The 19,665-nt window shown below is 57.2% G+C and overlaps 8 protein-coding genes across 8 annotated transcripts; 3 read left to right on the top strand and 5 right to left on the bottom strand.

Annotated features, from left to right (window-relative positions):
• Positions 1 to 133: 133 nt before the first annotated feature.
• On the top strand, positions 134 to 2,203 carry CDEST_08555 (Putative tRNA methyltransferase, Trm1; the record flags this gene model as incomplete). Its single annotated transcript, XM_062924714.1, has 1 exon — positions 134 to 2,203. The coding sequence occupies one exon, from the start codon at positions 134 to 136 to the stop codon at positions 2,201 to 2,203; it is 2,070 nt and encodes a 689-aa protein (XP_062780765.1).
• Positions 2,204 to 3,154: 951 nt separating this feature from the next.
• CDEST_08556 (Putative diacylglycerol kinase, catalytic domain, inorganic polyphosphate/ATP-NAD kinase) lies at positions 3,155 to 5,925 on the top strand. Its single transcript, XM_062924715.1, has 2 exons — positions 3,155 to 5,610; positions 5,669 to 5,925. Exon 1 carries the CDS (start codon positions 3,681 to 3,683, stop codon positions 5,208 to 5,210), a length of 1,530 nt encoding a protein of 509 aa, XP_062780766.1. The 5' UTR covers positions 3,155 to 3,680; the 3' UTR covers positions 5,211 to 5,610; positions 5,669 to 5,925.
• Position 5,926: 1 nt separating this feature from the next.
• On the bottom strand, positions 5,927 to 6,441 carry CDEST_08557 (uncharacterized protein; the record flags this gene model as incomplete). Its single annotated transcript, XM_062924716.1, has 1 exon — positions 5,927 to 6,441. The coding sequence occupies one exon, from the start codon at positions 6,439 to 6,441 to the stop codon at positions 5,941 to 5,943; it is 501 nt and encodes a 166-aa protein (XP_062780767.1). The 3' UTR covers positions 5,927 to 5,940.
• A 1,153-nt stretch (positions 6,442 to 7,594) lies between these two features.
• On the bottom strand, positions 7,595 to 11,986 carry CDEST_08558 (Putative P-type ATPase, heavy metal-associated domain, HMA, P-type ATPase, A domain superfamily). The gene is made up of 2 exons (XM_062924717.1): positions 10,997 to 11,986; positions 7,595 to 10,944 (listed from the first exon to the last, which is right to left on the bottom strand). Exons 1-2 carry the CDS (start codon positions 11,265 to 11,267, stop codon positions 7,925 to 7,927), a joined length of 3,291 nt encoding a protein of 1,096 aa, XP_062780768.1. The 5' UTR covers positions 11,268 to 11,986; the 3' UTR covers positions 7,595 to 7,924.
• Positions 11,987 to 12,499: 513 nt separating this feature from the next.
• On the bottom strand, positions 12,500 to 14,094 carry CDEST_08559 (uncharacterized protein; the record flags this gene model as incomplete). Its single annotated transcript, XM_062924718.1, has 3 exons — positions 12,500 to 13,101; positions 13,168 to 13,926; positions 13,986 to 14,094. The coding sequence occupies 3 exons, from the start codon at positions 14,092 to 14,094 to the stop codon at positions 12,500 to 12,502; spliced, it is 1,470 nt and encodes a 489-aa protein (XP_062780769.1).
• Positions 14,095 to 14,456: 362 nt separating this feature from the next.
• CDEST_08560 (uncharacterized protein) lies at positions 14,457 to 14,831 on the bottom strand (the record flags this gene model as incomplete). The annotated part of the gene is made up of 2 exons (XM_062924719.1): positions 14,457 to 14,704; positions 14,726 to 14,831. 2 exons carry the CDS (start codon positions 14,829 to 14,831, stop codon positions 14,457 to 14,459), a joined length of 354 nt encoding a protein of 117 aa, XP_062780770.1.
• A 1,117-nt stretch (positions 14,832 to 15,948) lies between these two features.
• Positions 15,949 to 17,678, top strand: CDEST_08561 (Putative translocation protein Sec62). The gene is made up of 3 exons (XM_062924720.1): positions 15,949 to 16,607; positions 16,670 to 17,226; positions 17,283 to 17,678. Exons 1-3 carry the CDS (start codon positions 16,172 to 16,174, stop codon positions 17,484 to 17,486), a joined length of 1,197 nt encoding a protein of 398 aa, XP_062780771.1. The 5' UTR covers positions 15,949 to 16,171; the 3' UTR covers positions 17,487 to 17,678.
• CDEST_08562 (Putative ribonuclease T2) lies at positions 17,600 to 19,147 on the bottom strand. Its single transcript, XM_062924721.1, has 4 exons — positions 18,846 to 19,147; positions 18,701 to 18,783; positions 18,365 to 18,639; positions 17,600 to 18,306 (listed from the first exon to the last, which is right to left on the bottom strand). Exons 1-4 carry the CDS (start codon positions 18,946 to 18,948, stop codon positions 17,796 to 17,798), a joined length of 972 nt encoding a protein of 323 aa, XP_062780772.1. The 5' UTR covers positions 18,949 to 19,147; the 3' UTR covers positions 17,600 to 17,795.
• Positions 19,148 to 19,665: the final 518 nt, after the last annotated feature.

Here is a 19,665-nt window from a genome sequence, read left to right on the forward strand (position 1 = left end):
GTTCAATCACAACTCACTCGGATCAAGGGACTGCTCACTCATCCCTTCTTATCAGACAGTCTCGAGATTCGGCGCGTCTCTCACCAGATTCTGCAGCAATTCATCTGCTACACGAAGTAGTAACACCGCCGCCATGAGCGGGGAAGAGCCGGTCATCACGTACGATGGCAAGAACTACAAGGGCATAACGGAGGGCAAGGCGACCATTCTCGTGCCCGCCGAAGTCGAGAAGAAGGGCCAGCAAGTTTTCTACAACCCGATTCAGCAGTTCAACCGGGACCTTTCCGTTCTCGCCATCAGAGCATACGGTCAGGAGGTTGTCGAGAGGAAGGCTGCGCAGGCCGCTCAGGTCGCGGCCAGGCGCAAGGACAAGAAGAGACGGAGGGTTGCTGCGGACGAGGGCGGCAACCGGCCGGCCAAGGTGCAAATCACGGACGACGGCAAGGCGACCGAGAGCACCAATGGCGAGGCCCAGGAGGTGGGGACTGAGAACGGCGCCAACGGCACCAGCGCGGAAGCCTCAGCGGACGCTGTGACTTCGACGACAGCAGCCGAGGCGCCTGCGACGACCGTCGAGGCCAAGGACGAAACGGTGGAAGGCGACGCAAAGACTGCCGCCGAGAAGGCCCCTCCTCGCTTCACCGTCCTGGACGCCTTATCGGCGTCTGGTCTCCGTGCGCTGCGCTACTCGCACGAGCTGCCCTTTGTCACTTCGGTGACGGCCAACGACCTCACCAAGAGCGCGATCGAGTCGATCAAACTGAACACGAAACACAACGGGCTGGAGGACAAGATCCAAACGAGCCACGACGATGCCATCGCTCACATGTACCGGCGCATTGCCGACGACCTGACGAACCGGGACCGTTTCGGCAACCCCAGTAAGGAAAACAAGTACGACGCCATCGACCTGGACCCGTACGGAACCGCCGCTCCTTTCCTGGACGCCGCCGTGCAGGCCGTCCGGGACGACGGTGGCCTTCTCGCCGTCACTTGCACGGACGGCAGCCACTGGGCCGGCCACTGCTACGCCGAGAAGTGTTTCTCGCTGTACGGCGGTGTTCCCGTCAAGGGCCTCCACTCGCACGAGGTCGGCATCCGCCTCATCCTCCACGCGCTGACAAGCGCGGCGGCCAAGTACGGCCTGACGATCGAGCCGCAGCTGTCCCTCTCAATCGACTTTTACTGCCGGGTGTTTGTCAAGGTGCGCAAGTCCAAGGACGCGGTCAACTACCAGGGTGGCAAGACGATGATCATGTACAACTGCCCGGGATGCTCGGCGTGGGAGACGCAACCGATGGTGCGCACTCGGCCGGCGCCCAAGAAGAAGGAGGGCTACTTTTACAAGCACGGGCTGTCGCAGGGCCCGCCCACGGACTCGCACTGCAAGCACTGCGGGTCGAGCATGCACATCGCGGGGCCGATGTACAGCGGCCCGCTGCACAACCCCGACTTCATCCAGGGCATCCTCGACCTGCTGCCGACGGTGGACAAGAGCGTGTACCAGACGACGTCGAGGATAGAGGGCATGCTCCAGACGGCCATGGAGGAGTACCTGCCCGGGCCGGGGCCGAAGGAGGAGGTGGACGCCAAGGACAGGGAACTGGCGAGGGTGGACGACTACCCGTTCTTTGTGATGCCGTCGAGGCTCGCGGGCACGCTCAGCACGCAGCAGCCGCCGGACGACATGTTCCGCGGGGCGCTGAAGCACTTGGGGTACCGCGTGACGCGCAGCCACTGCCGGCCCGGCAGCGTCAAGACGGACGCGCCGTGGGAGGCCATCTGGTTCGTCATGCGCGAGTGGGTTCGGCAGAAGGCGCCCGTCCGCACAGACCGGATCAACCCGCAGATGCCGGCGTACCGGTTGCTCGGCCTCGACAAGGCGGAGAGCAACGGCGAAGGAAAGGAGACGAAAGCGGAGGAGGAGGATGGGGAGAAGGAGGAGACGGGCGCGGACGTGGAGATGAAGGAGGGACTCGAGCAGGATAAGCAGACGGATAAGGGCGAGGTCGAGAAGACGGACGAGAGCTCCGAGGGGGAGGAGAAGAAGGCGGCAGCGTCGCAGGAGGAGCTGCGCAAGACGCTTGTGTTCGACGACAAGCTCGCGAAGCTCGGCAAGCGCAGAGAGCAGCGGAAGCTGGTACGATACCAGATGAACCCGCGGGAGAACTGGGGCCCGATGACGAGGGCGAAGGGGGCGTGAAGAAGAAGAACAAGAGATGAGAGACGAGAAAGCATGTCGGTCCAGTCGAGACGAGTGAGTCAAGGGATCACAGAATACCAGAGTTGAAAATGTGCATTGCAAGGTACCTGTTCCTGTCCGTCAGTCCGTCCGTCCGTCTGTCTGTCTGCTTGATTTACCTGTTTTCTTTGCCTGTCCGCCCGAGACTCGACGCACGCTGACTCGGTGCCACCCAGCCAGGAGCGTCCAGTCCTCCTTCCGTTCTTTGCCCCGACCAAATCACAGGCCTCAATGACGACATCCCCCCCCCCGGCCAGACCAAAACACGGAGGGGAAGAAATAAAAAAAACCCGCTTACTGTGCAGCCCCCCCCGGATAGTGCATGTCGCCGCCGTCAAGCCTGGTTGTCCGTTGTCCTGCACAACATCCCCAAAAGAAAACCCACCATACTATAATCCACAACCACATCCAAATTTTACCAAATCCGGTTGACCTGGTGGGATGGCCGAGTGGTCCAAGGCGACAGATTTAAGCTCTGTTACTCGTGAGAGTGCGCGGGTTCGAACCCCGCTCCCATCAATTGAAGAATTTTGCCGCATGGCGTGGGGAATTATTTTTGGGGGGGGGGGGGGGGGGGGAGAGTGTTGTTTTTTTGGGTTTTCCCCTTTCTGGAGAGGTCGAGGGCTTGCGTGTTGTGTTGTTGGATGTACGTACCTACCTGACATAGGTAAGTAGGAACCTAACTAAGGTAAGGCAGGTTAGGTAGGTAGTGTGGTGTGTAGTGATAGAGTAACTGACTGAACAGAGGTTTGCAGCGTCTTGCTTGCCATATTCGCCCAGGCGTGGTCCCTGACTGTCCACTGAATGGGGGGTTTGCAGGGGTTTGCAGGGAGGGAGGGGGAGGGGAGGGTTCTTCCCGCGAAATAACGCAATCGCTGGCCGGATGACATGCAACGCGCCGGCACCTGCAAGTCAATCAAGCATCGAAAAGACACGCGGATGTCTGCCTGTCTGTCTGCCTGTAATCTTATCTTGCATATCGCAACTCCTCTGCGTTCGCCGTCTGGGTTCGCGTTGAGGGACAGCAGCAGCAGTAGCAGCAGCAGCAGCAGCAGCAGTGGCAGTGGCAGTGGCAGCAGCACCAAACCACCTGCGCTTCCGCTTCCACTGCACCCGTTCGGTCTTGTCTCCTGACCAACCTCATCAGAGGGCAGAGGGCAGGGAGCAGAGAGAAACTCAGACAGCGCGGCCACCTGCCTGAAGGGGGCTCGCCTCGTACCCCTCCTTCTCTGTCCCTGTCGAAAACCGGCTGGCTGGCTGTCTGGCTGGACCCTCGACTTCGCCCTTGTTGGTCAACCTCTTGCCAACACCAACTCAAAAGCTCAACACGGCACTCGAAGTTGGCGCAAGAGGGCCGGTCATTGGCCACGGCACGGTATTTCGTTCCTTTCAAAACTATCCATACATACATAACCAGTCGTACCGACTCACCCCGGCCATGCCCGTCATGGATGTCGCCGGCTCCGAACCCCGCGACCACAGCCTGGAACCCCGCCACGCCCACGACGCCGCCTTTATCGACGGCAAGCTGAGTTTCGCCTCCCACCGCGGCACCGAGTCCGTCCGCCCCGATGAGGTCGTCTTTGTCATCCCCTCCCGCCCAGATGTCGACTCGGGCCCCATCATCTGCGCACTCAGAGAGGACTCCGAGTCGGGGGATTTCCCCTATCAGCTCGACATCCTCGTCGTCGCCGGCGACTTGCCCGCTGAGCTGACTGACGGCCTCTTGCTTTCACGCTTCCCCGAGCACCTCAACCCCGAGCCGGGCAGCCGCGAGGTGCACTTTGTCGTGTCTACCAAGTCGGGCTTGGGCCATGCGCCAAAGTTTTGGGATGCCGTCGTCCAGCCCTTGGTCGTCCTTGCCGGTCAGAAGACGTCCCGGGGCCAGTCCTCGACACTGCCTTCCGAACCACCTGCCCTTGACGCTCGTGAGGGCAAGCTTGGGTACAATGTCCTGGTGACCGAGGACGCAGACAGCGTCCGCAACTTTGCAAAGGAGAGGTGGGCCGCGAGACAACACGTCTCGTCCAACGGGGCCGCCTCCCCTCCCAGATCCGAGACCATCGTCCTTCTGAGCGGCGACGGGGGCGTCGTCGACCTCCTCAACGGATGCGAGGAGACGCACTCGGCAACTGCCCTGCCAACCCTCGCCCTCCTGCCGTTGGGTACCGGCAATGCCGCCTTTCACTCCCTCCACAAGCCCCTCTACACCGAGACGGGGCCCTCGCACATGGTCCTCGGCCTCCGCACCCTCTTTTTCGGCGTCCCGGCCCCGCTACCCGCCTTCCGCGCCTCCTTCTCTCCGGGCGCACGGTTGGTCTCCTACACCGCCGACCCGGGCGCGCACGCTCCTGAGGACGTTACTCGCCACGACACGAGCATCGACCACCTCTTTGGCGCCATTGTCGCCAGCTATGGCTTCCACGCGCAGCTCGTCTGGGAGAGCGACACCCCCGAGTACCGCAAGCATGGCAGCAAGCGTTTCGGCATGGTGGCTCAGGAGCTGCTGAAGGAGAGCCACGCCTACGCCGCCACGGTCGAGGTGCGCCGTCCGGACGGCGTTACGAAACCCGTCGAGAGGGAGACCTTCGCCTACGCCCTCGCGGCCCTCGTATCGAACCTGGAGAAGACGTTCACCATCTCTCCCGGCAGCGGGCCGCTGCAGGGACGGCTAAAGCTGGTGCACTTTGGTGCCGTCGGTGGGGAGAAGACGATGGAGATCATGATGGCCGCCTACAAGCAGGGGTCGCACGTCGGCATGCGGTGGACCGACGGCGACGGTCGCGAGGATTACCTCGGGTACGAGGACGCCGAGGAAATTCGAGTGACGATTGGAGAGAGCGATCCGCGGTGGCGCAAGGTGTGCATCGACGGCACCATCGTCGAGATCCCTGAGGGCGGGTGGATGGCCATTTCCAAGCTCGATAGACCACTGTTCCGGGTCCTTGCTGATCGGTCGATATTGTAAACGGGAAGTTTGAGTTAGATATTACACTAATCTAGATCTGGTTCGAGCGGGCAGTAAACGAAGGATGATAGGGAGGGAGTTGGCAAGAGATCTCAGTGGCGAAGAACTTGACAACGTTTCCTATAGACAACAGATACACGACGGGTCACATGGTTGTTCACACATGTGGTATTTGGATTTGATAGAGATGAAGGGACCCGCTCTTAGCCTACAAAAGTCTGCCGGTGCAGTCTTCATTCTCACAAAGTGGTATGACACAACCCCCACGTCCACACCCGCATTGTGTACTTTGCGTTGCATGTTGCATATACACAGCACGGCGGAAATGTATGGTGGCAGTGCCCACCTAGAGCTCAATGCAACCATGATAGACGACAACGAGATTTAGTTTTGGGCTTGGGTGAGTAGTGTTTATTTCACTTTCAAGTTAATCAACTACACCCCCTACTAATGTTTAGATCCAAAACGCCAGTGTATCCCGATCTAGCCTATCCCCAAGTGTGATCTCAAGTCATTTGCCCTTCCCCCTTCTAACGCCTCGACATGGGTATGTTGTAACCCCTTTCTCTTCCCATCTGATTCGTGCTTATACTGCTTTTTCTGTTGTGTTGTGTTGTGTTTTGCTGTGTTGTGTTGGTATTGATTTAGGTGCGCGTTCCATGGTTGCTTGTTTTCATGGCTGCACAGAGTGATGGCCGCCCCCCCAACGCTGACGCAAAGCCGAGCTCGTTTAGACGTCGCGGCACTCGAGGCGGCCATGCTCGTTGTGAGTCGCCTCCCACCATGCGGACTCGACCATGCCGACGTTACAGAAGGACGAGCCGCTGAAGTGCCACTCGAGGACGCCCTCCATGTACTCGTGCTCGCCGCACGACGGCTCCGTGATGGCCGCGCAACCGGCGTGGTGGTGGAGGCCGCTCCACAGGCGACCGCACACGGCGGCGATGTCGTCGACCCTGGCCATGCCCGGACTGCTCAGGACCGAGTAGTGCTGGGAGACGGGGTAGGCGCGGTGCTGGCAGATGGCCCGGGTCTCGTTCTGAGTGAAGCCGTCGGCGACCGTGGGCGCGTCCGGGTTCGATGCGGGCGCCTTCATGAAGAGCGTGTCGGCGATTTTGCCGTTCCCGTCGGCCAAGGGCTCGATGGCCAGGTTCTTGGGGGCGGGGGCGCCGTTGGCGTTAGCGACGAGACCGAGGACGGCGAGGGTGGTGGTGGCGATGGAGAACTTCATCTTGACGGTTGCACTTGAAGGGTTTGTGTGTGTGTGTGTGTGTGTGTGTGAATGTGGGTATATGGTGTGTGTTCGTGTGTCTATGTGTGTAAGTGTGTGTGTGTGGCTGTTGGTGAGCTTGGTAGGGTTGTGTGGTGTTGGTGGTATGAGCTTTTCAAGTAGCAGTGTGTAGTGGCAGAAGTAGAAGAAGAATTGATGAACGTGATGATGAAAAAAAAGGGGAAAAGACTCTCTGGGTGGGAGTAAGGGGTTCGATATATACTCACCAGAAGACCCTTTCTCCGAAGGAGGGTGATCTGTGATCACTCCACAGGGACAGACTACCACGTTCGGCCAGAGTCCTGGGCCGTTTTACTGGCCGCTGAACACAATAGAGTTGGATACTTCAACGGCTGGCAATGTCTTGTTTCACCACCAATGAGTTGATGCGATTCGTTCCCCGGTTTAGACTCGGGGTTTCCTCTGGATATTGAGTGTTTGTAGGATGTCGTGAAGCCTAACCCCCAACAAGGCAACGCCCCCCCCCCCAACCTGCTCCCATCGCCTTTCTCGTGGGGTTGACTCGAAAGTATGGTATCGGTACTTGAATGTTTACATGGTCCATGGGAGACCGTACCGCCTCACAGGCAACAAATCAACGAGATCGGGCTCTGGCGGTGGCCTGAAGCACGATGGGAGGGTGACTTTTTTTTCGCAGTGTCCTCTCAAGGAGATACGTACACTTACGACGGCTTTCTCTGGTGTAGCTTTTTGGACCATCCCATATGCCAGTGCCCCATCAGTACATGGAAGCTCAACAGCGAGGGCAACAAGTGGTTGGTCCGAGACAGATCACGGTCAAAGGTACACAGTTGCTAGGATGCGCAGGGTCCAATGTACATCTCTACCCAGGATTCCACCCCTCAGCCAAAAGACGCTTGGAGTGAACCTCCGTAGCCCGCTACTGCCATGGTTTTATATCCGTCTCTTTGAAGTACCTATGACAAGTGCGGTGTGATGCCCTTCTACCGCAAGGAGAGGAACAACGGGTAAGCTTTGTGGGCACCACTTTATGAGTATTATAGCACACATGTGACTATGCAACCAAAGGGTTGCTTCACGATCATCACAGCGGTACGGATTACGATCAGTGCTTTGACATGCAATTGCATTCATGTGTATATTGATGATGCATAAAAGAATACCGGTATACCAAGCTGTATACTCAAGCAGCACAGCCTCGGAACGTCGCATCGTACGTCAACAGCGTCTAGAGCGACGTAACACGCAGGGCCACGTCCGTATTGGCCAATTCTCGAGAGCTGCTGGCGAAGCGAACCGAAACAAAACATCGAAACAAAAAGCCCATCACTCATGTTGGTGTTGAAACCGTTGTTTTCCCCTGCCGCCATTAACCAGTAATGACGAAGATAAACCCTACGCCTCAGCCCGCAGGTGTTGAACATGCCAGCCAGGCCATTTTTTCAGTTCAAACACCTACACCTCAAGCCTCGGATCGGTTCCTCTTCATCACCATCGTCATGGCGGCTATAATGACGGGAATCACGCTGACCATCTCGCCCAGACCCGCATAGGCAGGAGGGATGCTAAAGTTGACAGGGACGAAGGCTCCTCCTGCAAGCAGAATCGCGAGCACGTTGTAGACGGCTGACCAAACAAAGTTGAAAACCATTCGGTGGAAACTGGCACGGCTAACATCAAGCACGAAGGGGATGCCTTCGAGGCCTGCGAGAAGGATCACGTCCGCCGCTCCACGGGTGACATCGCTCGATGAAGCTGCGCTGCCGAGCTGCACACCCACGTCTGCTTGCGTGACAGCCACCGCATCGTTGGTACCGTCGCCAACAAACATGACGAGCTTGCCCTCGGACATGAGCGAGGCGACATAATCCCGTTTCTGGGCCGGGGTTCGCTGGGATGCCACATTGGGAATTCCAACCTGAGCGGCAACGGACTCGACTGCACGCTTTTGGTCGCCGGAGACGAGGTGCACGGCGATATTGCGACGGGCAAGCTGGGCGATGACTCTGGATGCCTCTGGGCGGAGACGGGTACGCAATCCGAAAAGGGCGATAGGGTCACTGTCGCGAGTGATAACCAGAATAGCCATGCCTGCATCTTGGAAACGGGTGACGGAGGGTAGGGAGTTAACATTGGTCCAGGATGGGTTTCCGGCACAGACGGTATGTCCATCAAGAGTGGCCTCGACACCAGCCCCCGGGATAACTCGGGAATCGGTGACTTTGACTTCAAGAGTTGCACGCGGAGCGAGGTACTTGGCGATAGCCATGGATACCGGATGTTTGTTGCCTGCAACGAGGGCCTTGGTGACGGCACGAGCTTCATCCTGGCCCGCGAGAAGAATTTCTTCTTCAACCACGTCCAGCTCTCCTTCTGTGATGGTCCCAGTCTTGTCGAATACGACGTCGCTGACCCTTCGAGCCCTCTCCGTGCACTCGGCCGATTTGATAATGACGCCTCCGCGAGCAGCAATTCCGCCGGCGACGACCAGAACCATCGGGACGGCGAGACCGAGAGCGCAAGGGCAAGAGACGGCGAGAACAGCAATGGCATAGGTGATTGCCTGGGCAACTGCCTTTCCGACAGGTTGTTGGCGAACCTTAAGGCCGATAATGACCCAGATGACGACGACAACGACAGCCACTGAGGTAACGACGGGAACAAACCAGCTGGCCACGCGGTCGGCAATGTCCTGAATTCTCGGCTTTGAGTTGGCTGCTTCCTCGACGAGCTCCGCGATGTCGGTCACAGTGTTCTTCCCAGGAAGACGAGTGAGCTGGACCACCAGTGTCCCTGAGCCGTTGATGGTTCCCGCAATGACGGTATCGTGCTGCTTTTTGAAGACAGGCATGTTCTCGCCAGTCAACATAGACTCGTCTACTTCGCTGGAGCCGTTCATAACCAAACCGTCGGTGGGCACAGTTGAGTGTGGAAGGACCTTGAACTTGTCGCCATACTGAAGTAGACGAGCGTCGATCTCGACATCCCTTCCCTTTTCCACAATGACAGCGGTGGCAGCCTGGAGCGAGCGGAGTGAAACAGCTGCAACGGCACGAATACGCGCGAAAGCGGCAGTGAGGCGGCCGAGAAGTACTAGAGTAATGAGTAGAGTACTTGTCTCGAAAAACTCGCGGGGGTCTAAAGGTCGGCCCGCCATGTGAAACCCAAACCCTATGATTGAATAGACATAAGCGGCAGTGATGCTGATAACGACCAGCATGTCCATTTCGATGGCACCGCTGTGCACAAGAGATGAAATGGCTGGTTTGTAAAAGTCGGGCACGGCGATAAGCTGCACCAGTGTCGCAAGCACGACCGAAACTATGGAGCGCGTCTTCGGTTCAAGCTTCTCACCCCAGGCGAAAACCACGACGGGGACGGTGAGGGCTGCGGAGAGGACCGTTTTCATCAACTGATCGTACATCCTCTTTCTTCCACTCGCGATGGAGGGATCATCGCGGGGCGGTGCTAGTCTTGTCGCGAGCGGTCCGAACTTGTCGAGGAGGGTTCGGGCTCCAATGACTGCTGGGTCGTAAGTAACTCTGACCACCTTCTTGTCGACAATGCTGACTTCATTGACACCCATGATCGCAAGGTCCGTCATCATCTTAGCTTCCGCGCCTGCGGCGAGTATGTCGAGCGTCTGGTCATCACTTGACATGCGGGTGCAGTGAAACCCAGTGGCTCGCTCCGTGTTGCGGATGATGTCCTCGGCCTTGCCTGCAGCGCCGTCGAACATGAACTCCGCATTGCCCATGACGAAGTTGACACGCACGCCAGAAACGCCAGGAACCGCCTTGAGCGTTCTCTCGAGCTTATTACCGCATCCAGAACAAGTCATGCCGTCAACGACAAGAGCGATATGCTCTAGCCCGGCATCCTTCTCGACATCCTTCTCCGCGGTTCGGGATAGAGGCACCGGCCCTTTTGCAAGAGCAGAGGGAAGGCCGACGTCGTGTCCGCTGCAGCAGTCAGACCGGTCGTCTCGAGCGGGCATGATGGCCATGTCATGATCGTGAGTAGCGCTCGACTTCTTGCCGCGTCGCTTAATGCCGTGGCGGTGGTGATGGTGATGCTTGTGTTGACCGTGAGCATGTGCGGACGTCTGCGCCTCGACAGGCTCTCGGGCCTTTTTTGCAGTAGCAGGAGGCTTCGCTGGAACGAGAGCGGCAGCGGCACCGGGTTGCTGTTCGACGCAACAAGTGGTCGGCAAGCCGCGATCGAGGATGCTACGACAGATGCAACGGGCCGACTCAAGATAGGCGCTGTACTTCTCGAAGGCCTTGGAGAGATGGGTGCTACAAGCCGAGGCCGGATGATGTCCGTCCTTATCGTGGGTATGTTTGTGATCGACAGCGCCTAGGAGCGTGAGTTCCGAGATGGACTGACTTTGGTTAGGATGCAATGCCATACCATCATGAGCGGTATCGTCGTCGCAAGTCTTCTCACACTCAACGGCGGCAGCAGCGATTATGCATTTTTCTGTCGCACAGCATCAGTAAAAAGGCATATCGTACCAGCACAGATGACGTACCGTCGCAGTTCTCTTCCTTGGAATTGCAGCACTCAAGCTTGACGGAGCGGCATGTAGAGTCATCGTCATTGTCGGAGTCGCAGTCGGTATCCGCATCGCAGTTCTCGTCAAGGCAGGGAACCGCCTCAGCACCGTCGCAGTTTCCATCACCGGCGCAGTTGTCGTCGGCCTCGACTTCGTGGCCATGGTCGTGTCCGTGGTTGACCTTGTCAGCTGGGCCGGCGCATCCCTGACCCTTGACAGGCTCGTCGGAGCAGCATCCGGAGCCCATAGTATCGCGATAATACTGTTTTGCTTGCTAACTCTGCTGCTCAAGAGGGAGACGACGCGAGGAAAAAGGAAGGGTTTGGAGATGTTTGGAGGAAAAGAGTGCGTTTGCTTCAAGAGTGGCAGTTACGTTACGTGAAGGTTACCTACCTTACCCAGGTGTACTCCCTGACGCCGAAAGCGGAGATGCCCCGACGCCAATACTGACGGGGTTTGAGGTATGAATTTCCAGGGTGACATGCAAGAGGCCCCCTCGCAAGCAATTTTGCAACAATGTCTCTCATTCGCTCTTTGTTTTTCTGTGCCCATGTTGCGTACTCTAGGCGTTCCAGTGGCACTGCAATGCGAGTCATCAACAGACACTTGCGTAATCCTCCCACTGGCATCAGTCCATCGTCATCTCGCCAAAGATACGCCAGAACAAAGCGTCTGGTCAGCTGATGGGACGAGCGATCCGAGAGCTCGTTGTTAAAGACTAACTGCACCGCTTGGGATGGAGAACCGAGCCAACTTACACCATTTGCGTGCAAGGTAAGAATATATCAATGTAGTGTGTTTAGTGTAGTTTGGAGTCGACGATGACGACGACTTCAGACGATGAAGCTTCGTCGCAGCTCCTGGGTATGGGGAGCTGCCCAAATCGTCGTTCGGCCCCACCCCGACCGAGACCTGGGCATTGGAATATTTTTTTGCGTTGATTAATATGTATGTATTGCTTCACAGATGCAAGTTTTTTTATTTTACGGACGTGAGACCAAAACGTCTGGGACTTGTCTGACCTACCTACTTGACTCACGTTTCAGCTAGGACCTGTTTGGCGGCCCCCCCCCCCCCCCCCCCCCCCCCCGTCAGGAACATGCCGTCGTGGCTGCGTGTAAGTGAATCCTATTTCGACATTCGGTCTGTTTGAGACTGTACTCTTCAAGAACGATCGATCGGGTTATGCTCACAGAAGAACAAGCCGGAGGATCCAGATGCAAATATAATTGACATTCCCACCAAGAGATGAGCATTTGGACCGTCATCGAAAAGTCATGTATGCATTCCAGCATTCCCCCCGAGCCCGGCTCCACTCTTTCCCGTCGTAGACGCCACCATGATTAGATATGCAAAGTGTCAAATGATCGCCGCCCTCCTCTATTGCCCATTACTTGCAACATGGTATCTCATCACCAAGCAATCATTGGTATCGTGCGAGTGAAACAAGAGAAAAGAAAAGTGAGCAAGACTGCTCGCTCAAAACGACACGGCAAAGTTCATCTTCCCAAGACCACTCATGTCCCTTTCCTTCCCGAACGTGGTGACACGCTCCAGCGGCGCTTCCTCCGCCCTTGTGGCGAGGGTGCTGCCTGGCGACCACGTTGTCGGGACCGTCTGACCACCGTCTTCCGACTCCCACGTCGACACAGTCGACACCGAGCCGAAACTTGTGCGCCTGTCCTGCGGCGCTTGCACACACTGGTAGAAGCCCTCGCGGCCCTTGACGGGGCGGGGGAAATTGGTGACGGAGTCGTGGCTGATGCTCCGCTGATGGTGCTGCCCTGCTGCACCACTGGGGAACAACCAGCTGGAGACGCGCGAAAAAGATTTCTTCTTTCGAAGTGGCGGGCGGAGAACCAGTGGCAGGGGCGGCGGCGGCGGTCGGGTCTCCCTGCCGCGGCTCGGCGGTGGTGTGATGAAGGCCGCCGAGGCGTCGGCGAAAGCCATGCTGCGGTGGGGAATGTGTACCGGGGGTCGCGTTGGTGCCGTGTGCGGACGCTCGGCCCCGGGGTTCAGGCGCTCCGCGAACGATGGCGCAGAGGGTGGCAGGGCGGGGACCGTGGGTACTGGTTCTTCTTCTGGCAAAAATAAGCCTTGTCAGCACACGTGAGACCATGCTAATTTTGGACTTCGTCTGAGCTTACCGTGCACCGTCAATGCCATCGAATGGCCTGTCGAGGGCCGGCTGCCAGCGTACGTGCTCTGGCGCTCCATGATTAAGTCGATCTCACGCTGGAGCTTGTCGACCTCCAGCATGGCGCTAGCAATACGCTCCTTCATCCTCTCCGTGCTGCTGCATGTCTGTGACCGAGCCCTCGACTTTGGTGGGATTTTCGGCGGTGTGTCGCTCGCAGTGGTGGCTGACGGCGACGCCGACATCTTTCGCGGGAGATGAAACGACATGGGCGAGTAGTTAGGCTCGTGTGAAGGCCCGAAGACATCGTCATCCGGGTTCGGCTCCAGCCGAACCGGCGGCGGCGGCGTAATCATGTCGAAGTGTGGCAGGATCGGCGACAGCTCCCTTTTGGACACATATATGCTTAGTTCGAGCGGCCTGAACGAAGAAGGACGAGGTCGCGGCGAAGGGCGTGGCGGTGGAGTCCGCCCAACGTGCTGAAGATTCGTGTATTGGGGAAACTGGAAGGACTCGGAGTGAAGATGGCGAAAGTTGCTGGGGGCCGATATTTGTAGCCGTCGCGGAGACGAGTCTGAGCGAGATCGCTTGCTCACAGAGAACCGCTCCCGGAGCAATGCGAAACTTCTCTTCACTCCCTTCGGCTTCCCCTGCAGATGATGACGAGCTTCGACTGGCTTCTGCATTGTCCCAGCAAAAAGCGGCGGCATGGGCACGGGCTGTGTGCAGGTTACAGTGGGTGACAGTTTCCCAGAAATGTCAATGTTGTCTGAGCGGGCTGGTTAGTGTCCGGTAGATGATATGTGTTTGACGGACCCGAAAACTCACTTTGACGCGACTTCTCGTTCGGACGGGTGGACAGCGGAGCGCAGCAGTTGGTGAGGGGCGATAGCCATATCACATAGGCGTCTGCAAGCATGCCACTCAGACCCTTCATACCTGCTTCAGGATATGCTTCATGCCGGACATATGCTGGAGACGAACGAGGGGGGGGGGGGAGAAAAAAAAATCGGACAAAAACGAGAGACGGCCAGCGATTTGACAGAACGAAAGAAGAGAGAGATGCAGGGAGGTCTGTAAAGCACAAAGATTGAGCGACCCGATTGATTATAATAGAGAGCGTACCTAGTGGATGGCGAACGTCTAGTACCCAAGGTAATGTATGTAAGGTAAGGTAAAATAGGCAATGTGATATGAGAAGAACCCACTTAGGCGTGGCCGGCTTCTTTTTGAGTCTCTCTGGCACATATCGAATCCCAATTCCCACTTTGGGCCAGAGATTTTGCTCAAGTGCTATGCTTAATAGGTCCAGCTGGAAGCAAGAGAGCAAGATGGAGGGACAAGGGCATGGCAATTGTCGGCGAGGTGTGCAGTCAAGATGCAGACCGGCCGCTCTGATAGGCCGGGGCTGCAGACGGGGCCAGACACGGCCGGCCAACCGGCGCTTAGGAAGCTAGGGTGTCGTCGGATTCGGATGGCTGGCGCTACACCCACATCCTGCACCAGATTGCAGGAGCTCCACCAGTCGTGTAAGATGAAGACGATGGCTCAGCGAGTCGATGTCTCACCTCTGCCTTGCTCTGGTTGCTCGAAGCTAGCTTGACCAGCAACTTCTTGCCACAAGTCCCCCCCGAGGCAGGGTCTCGTGCCAGTCATGAACTGCCATGCTTCCATACTGTGATGTTGTGATGCCCGTCACCGCCCCTTGTCATCTTTTGGGTCCACAAACTCCCAGTCGAAGAATTCTTGACAAACGGGGGCCACGGTTGAACGACATTTCCAAACCGTGTGTGCGTGTTTTCAGTCGAGCAAAGGAAACGGTTGGAACGGCCAATCACATCTGCGGCGTAGCCATCTGTCTGCCCAAACAAAATCCCGTAATCCCAGCCACTCGGTGACATGCCCAAGCATCAGCGGACGGGAAGCAATCAGCAATCATTCGGGCATGCATGCAAGGCACCGTGGGCGACGGGAAGAGGGAGTGACCGCGAGAAGCCGACCTACGGATTGGGATGCGTTGTACCGTCACAATACTCATCGTAGCCCTGCGTGTCCCCTATTGCAGGACACCATCACCGTTGGATGGTCGTACGGCGAAGGCGAAGCCGACGAGCTAGAGATGATGGATGGCACTGAGAGTGGGTAGACAGTACAAAAGGGTGGTGTGCTCTACTCCGCTTTGCGCTGCAGTCGCCTCTCTCGGTTTTCCTTGGTTCTTTCGAATTAAGCTCCGGGGCAATCAGCGTCACTTGACGTTCGCCGCGAATATTGTCGCCATGATGATTGCAGGCGCAACAACGGATCAAAAGCAGGAGGTTTCCGGTAGTGGTGATGTGATGACTCGAGTCGACCGAGATTAGTGCCCAGGAATTGTTGCTGACTGATGTGGCGGAGTTCTCGTCATCATCTGATCTAAAGAAAACCGCTGGACGGGAGACTTCAGCAGAGTTTCTCGTGTTACTCTACCTGGTTAAGGTAGGCAGCGCAGACAAAATGTCTCGGCCACACCGCCACAGTGTGGAGGAGATCACACTGAAAGAGGGGCAGAGTTACAGCTGAGGAGAAAGTGCTTACATAACCCTCGACTTGTCATCCGCTTACCTCAGCACTTCAGGTCACACATGCGGATTTGAGTGTGGTCTGAGCATACCCCAACTACTGTGAGAGTAGCTTTTCTTATCTTATCGATAGGCGTGACGGATATCGGAGAAAGAGACTGCCGAATGCAACAAGATACCCTTTTAGGCGGCGGAAAGACCTGTACCCCCTGCATGGGTTTTTTTGGACCAGAAGTGAACACCTGGCTTGCTTGCTGGTCACTTTTTGAATTGTTCAAAGACCCAGCTTTGACAGCGAAACTCGCGCTCATCCAACACAACCTGATCCTTCTCCCGGGCCACTGCTGTCGTCGCCGGACTCCTCCAACCCACCCGATATCCTGACAAGGACAATCAGAGTTCTTCCTTCCGTCTTTCCAAAACAGTGGTTGCCTTCGGTACTAGCTCACATTCAAGATGTCGATGCCAATGCCCGGCCCCATGCAGATGGGCCCCAACGGGCAGCCCATGCCCTCGCCTGAGCAGATCGCGGCAATGCGCAGACAAATAGAGGCCGATGCCGCGAAGGCTGGCATGAGTGTACCGGATTTCCTCAACCATCTCCGACAGCAAGCTATGCAGCAGCAGCAAGCGGCGCGACTCGCCCAGCAGCAGCAGCAGGGCGGCGAGGGTGGCGGAGAGGGCGAGCATGATCACGACCACGATCATGGCCCTGGTCACCAGCACCCTCACCAGCACCCGCAGCAGCAGCAGCAAGCCCAGGGCCAGCCTCAGCCCATCAGGCCTGGTCCCCCTAACCCTGTTGCGCTGGCCCTCGCCACCTTTTTGCGCAGCCAGGATCTGAAGCCCCGTACTTGTATTCTCAACGGCGAGCGCAAGGACATGTTCAAGGGTGGGTTAACTGCGAATTGTATTCTGCATGTCTTCAACAGCATACTGACGACGGATGTGTAGTCAAGCGAGCACTTCGCGCCCTGCAGTCCCCCGCCTACGAGAAGGCGCGCAAGAAGAACCCCGCGCTTCCTGAGATCACCGACCGCGCCTCTTTGGAGAACACCTTCAAACTACTACCCATGTCAATGCTTGCGCTACGCGTGACCAAGTCCGACCCGCACGAAGGCCATGACCACGGACCGAAGAAGACGAAGCGCATTAAGGGTCTTTGGACCGTCCGCATCGAGCCTCAGCAAGAGGCCAAGGAGGAGATGTACTACGCATGGTTCTGGGAGGGCAGCCAAGTGAAGCGCAAGCTTTACTCGATCCTCGCCCTCATCCTGATCTTCATCGTTGTCTGCTATCCTCTCTGGCCTCTTAAGCTCCGACTCGGCGTGTACTACCTCAGTTGGGGATTCCTCGGCCTGCTCGGTCTGTTTTTCCTCATGGCCATCTTCCGTGTCATCCTCTTCTGTGTCACCTACTTCGTTGCGTCTCCCGGCCTCTGGCTATTCCCCAACCTCTGGGAGGACGTCTCATTCGTCGACAGCTTCAAGCCCGTCTGGGCCTGGCATGACGTAAGTTCAGCGAATGCACCGGAAACCACATTGTGAACACCACTGACATTCGACAGACTGCTCCGAAGAAGGGCAAGAAGAAGAAGTCGGCGTCCTCTGGTGCAGCGAACGCCAGTGGCACCTTCGCTGCTTCTACCGGTCAACCTCTCCCGGCTTCCGCGACCACGACCGCGACGGAGACCCAGATTGCGTCGGAGCCCTCGCAACGCGCCGGCTATGTCGCGCCAGCTGTGGAAGAGCTGGGTGATGACGAGGAGTAAATGAATTTCGAGGCGACGATCCGCATCACACAGGCGTTTGTGGCTTTAACGGTTGGAGGACTGTACTTGTAGATATGCCCGGCATTCAGTATGCTGCTTCCTGGGTTCTATTGGTCAAAAGATTATGTTGGTACATCACATCGGTCAGATTGGTTCTTTGACACTTAATTGAGCCGGGGGGGGTCCCAAAAGTCTCGTGATGAATATACATGACGTCGGCGACGTGAACCAGACGGTTTGTGCAAAGTTCTATTGTGGACGGACTGGGCGCCCAGTGCGGCACGCCACTTCAAAGTCGGAGCATTTTATCTACTGCACCGATCCCTCGGCGCGCTCGTAATACCAGACAGCACCGTCCGTCGTTGCGCAGTTCGACACGCGGCCACCATTGATATCGGCCGCGACAGGGACGCTGTCGCCACGCTGGGGTTTGCCGTAGACGTGGAAGTAGTACCAGGCCTCGCTGAGCTGGGTGTACCCGTTGTCGAGGGAGCCTTTACCGGCTTCGGTGGCGTTGTAGCGGGGGCCGGAGCAGCCGATGTACGGGACCGCTCCGTGGCCCTCCTTGAGGGCCGTCTGGAGGTCGGCGAGGGAATAGGCGGTCGCATTGGAGGGCGTGATGGCCTTATCGGCGAGCCACTTCCAGGTCGGGGTCTCCTTGTAGTAGTGGACAGCGGTCTCGAGGAAGTCGACGATTTCCTCGTGATCTTGGTACTTGGGTCCGTAGCACTCGACATCGAAGGTGCTGAAGCATGTGGCGTGCTTGGAGAACTCGTGGGCCCAGAGGACCCAGTTGGGGGTGTACTGAGCGATCCAGAACCTGGGAGATTCGCATTAGGCTGGGAGCTTGGAAGCCGACGTCCAATAACGGGACTTACTTGTTCATGTATTCCAACAAGTCGAACCTCTCAAACGGCTTGACGAAAGCGTCGAGAGACGAGCCGGTCCACGCCGGGACCGGAGTACCGTCCGGCTTCCCGGTCGTGGTGTTGGGGGAGGGGATCGGGTCATACTGGCGGCTGAGATCGCAGTATTGGGTGTAAGAGCCGTTGCAGAAATCGGGCCACAAGCCGTGGATGCCCCACGCATCTTGGGGCAACTTCTGGCCCTCGGACTCGAGGCCAGTGTGGGTGTTCCAGAATTGGGTCGCCAGCTACGAACACGAATCGTTATTCTCGAGAGCGCTCGTCCGCAAAACGACAAAATTAGCATACCACTAGGCCACCGTAGGTCTCGACACAGCAGGTGTCGACTTTGTCGGGGTTCGCACCGCAAGAGCAGGACAAAACGGGCTCGGCTGGGAGATAGATGGTTGTGTCAATTCAGCCCACAATGCCTAGAAAGTGCGTCGATTCGTACCAAGTGTGCAAGTGTGGTTCGCGGTGCTCAATCCTGCGTAGAGACCGGCGGCGGCGGTACGCAAGAGACCGGCGACCGCAAGGAAACCAATGGTTCGAGACATGTTGAATCGAGGCCTATTAACTTGAATCTCTCACGGAGACGGCAGGGGGGTTCAGAGGCAAAGACGACAACACAACCACAGTTAATTAAGTTGCGCAGCGTCGCGACACTTTATAGAACCTCATTGCCCCTTCCATTCTGCAAAGATGGGACATGGTGCCCTATATCCTTATCCAAATCTCCACACGGGAAACGACGTAAACACGACCGAAAAACTAAAAATGCTCTTGGCTTGAAGAGGAAGCTGGCCGGGTTGGCGAGCAGAGGAGACCAGCCGTCGGTGCCGTCGGACAGGGCACTGTGGGGGTCGAGATGCCACCTGCTCGAGATACGGGACGTGAGAGGTCAATTGGGCGCGGGGCAAGGGTCGTGGAGTGTTTAGCAGATTGGGAAGTGTTGCCGTTGACTACGGCGAGCTCCGAGGATAAGTGCTCGATAGATAGGTGCGTTCGGGATTGCCTAGGAAGTTGACAGAGAAAGTTTCCTCGCTTCTGCACCATACTGTACTCATCATCTCCATGCTTTCCCTAAAAGGATGATGGGATATTCCAATCTCCAGTCTTCTCCAATCTGCCCGGCAATGGGCAAGTGCAGGTGGCTGTGCTGGCCAAACGCCAACCACAACTGTGGCGGGCGGGAAATTCTGTCTCCCTCTCTCTCTCTCTCTCTCCTCTGGAACACGTGAACTGTGGGTCTGAGGAAGCTCCTGCACAGGCCA

Source organism: Colletotrichum destructivum, chromosome 5 (assembly GCF_034447905.1).
Source record: "Colletotrichum destructivum chromosome 5, complete sequence".
In the NCBI taxonomy this organism is placed as follows: Eukaryota; Fungi; Ascomycota; class Sordariomycetes; order Glomerellales; family Glomerellaceae; genus Colletotrichum; species Colletotrichum destructivum.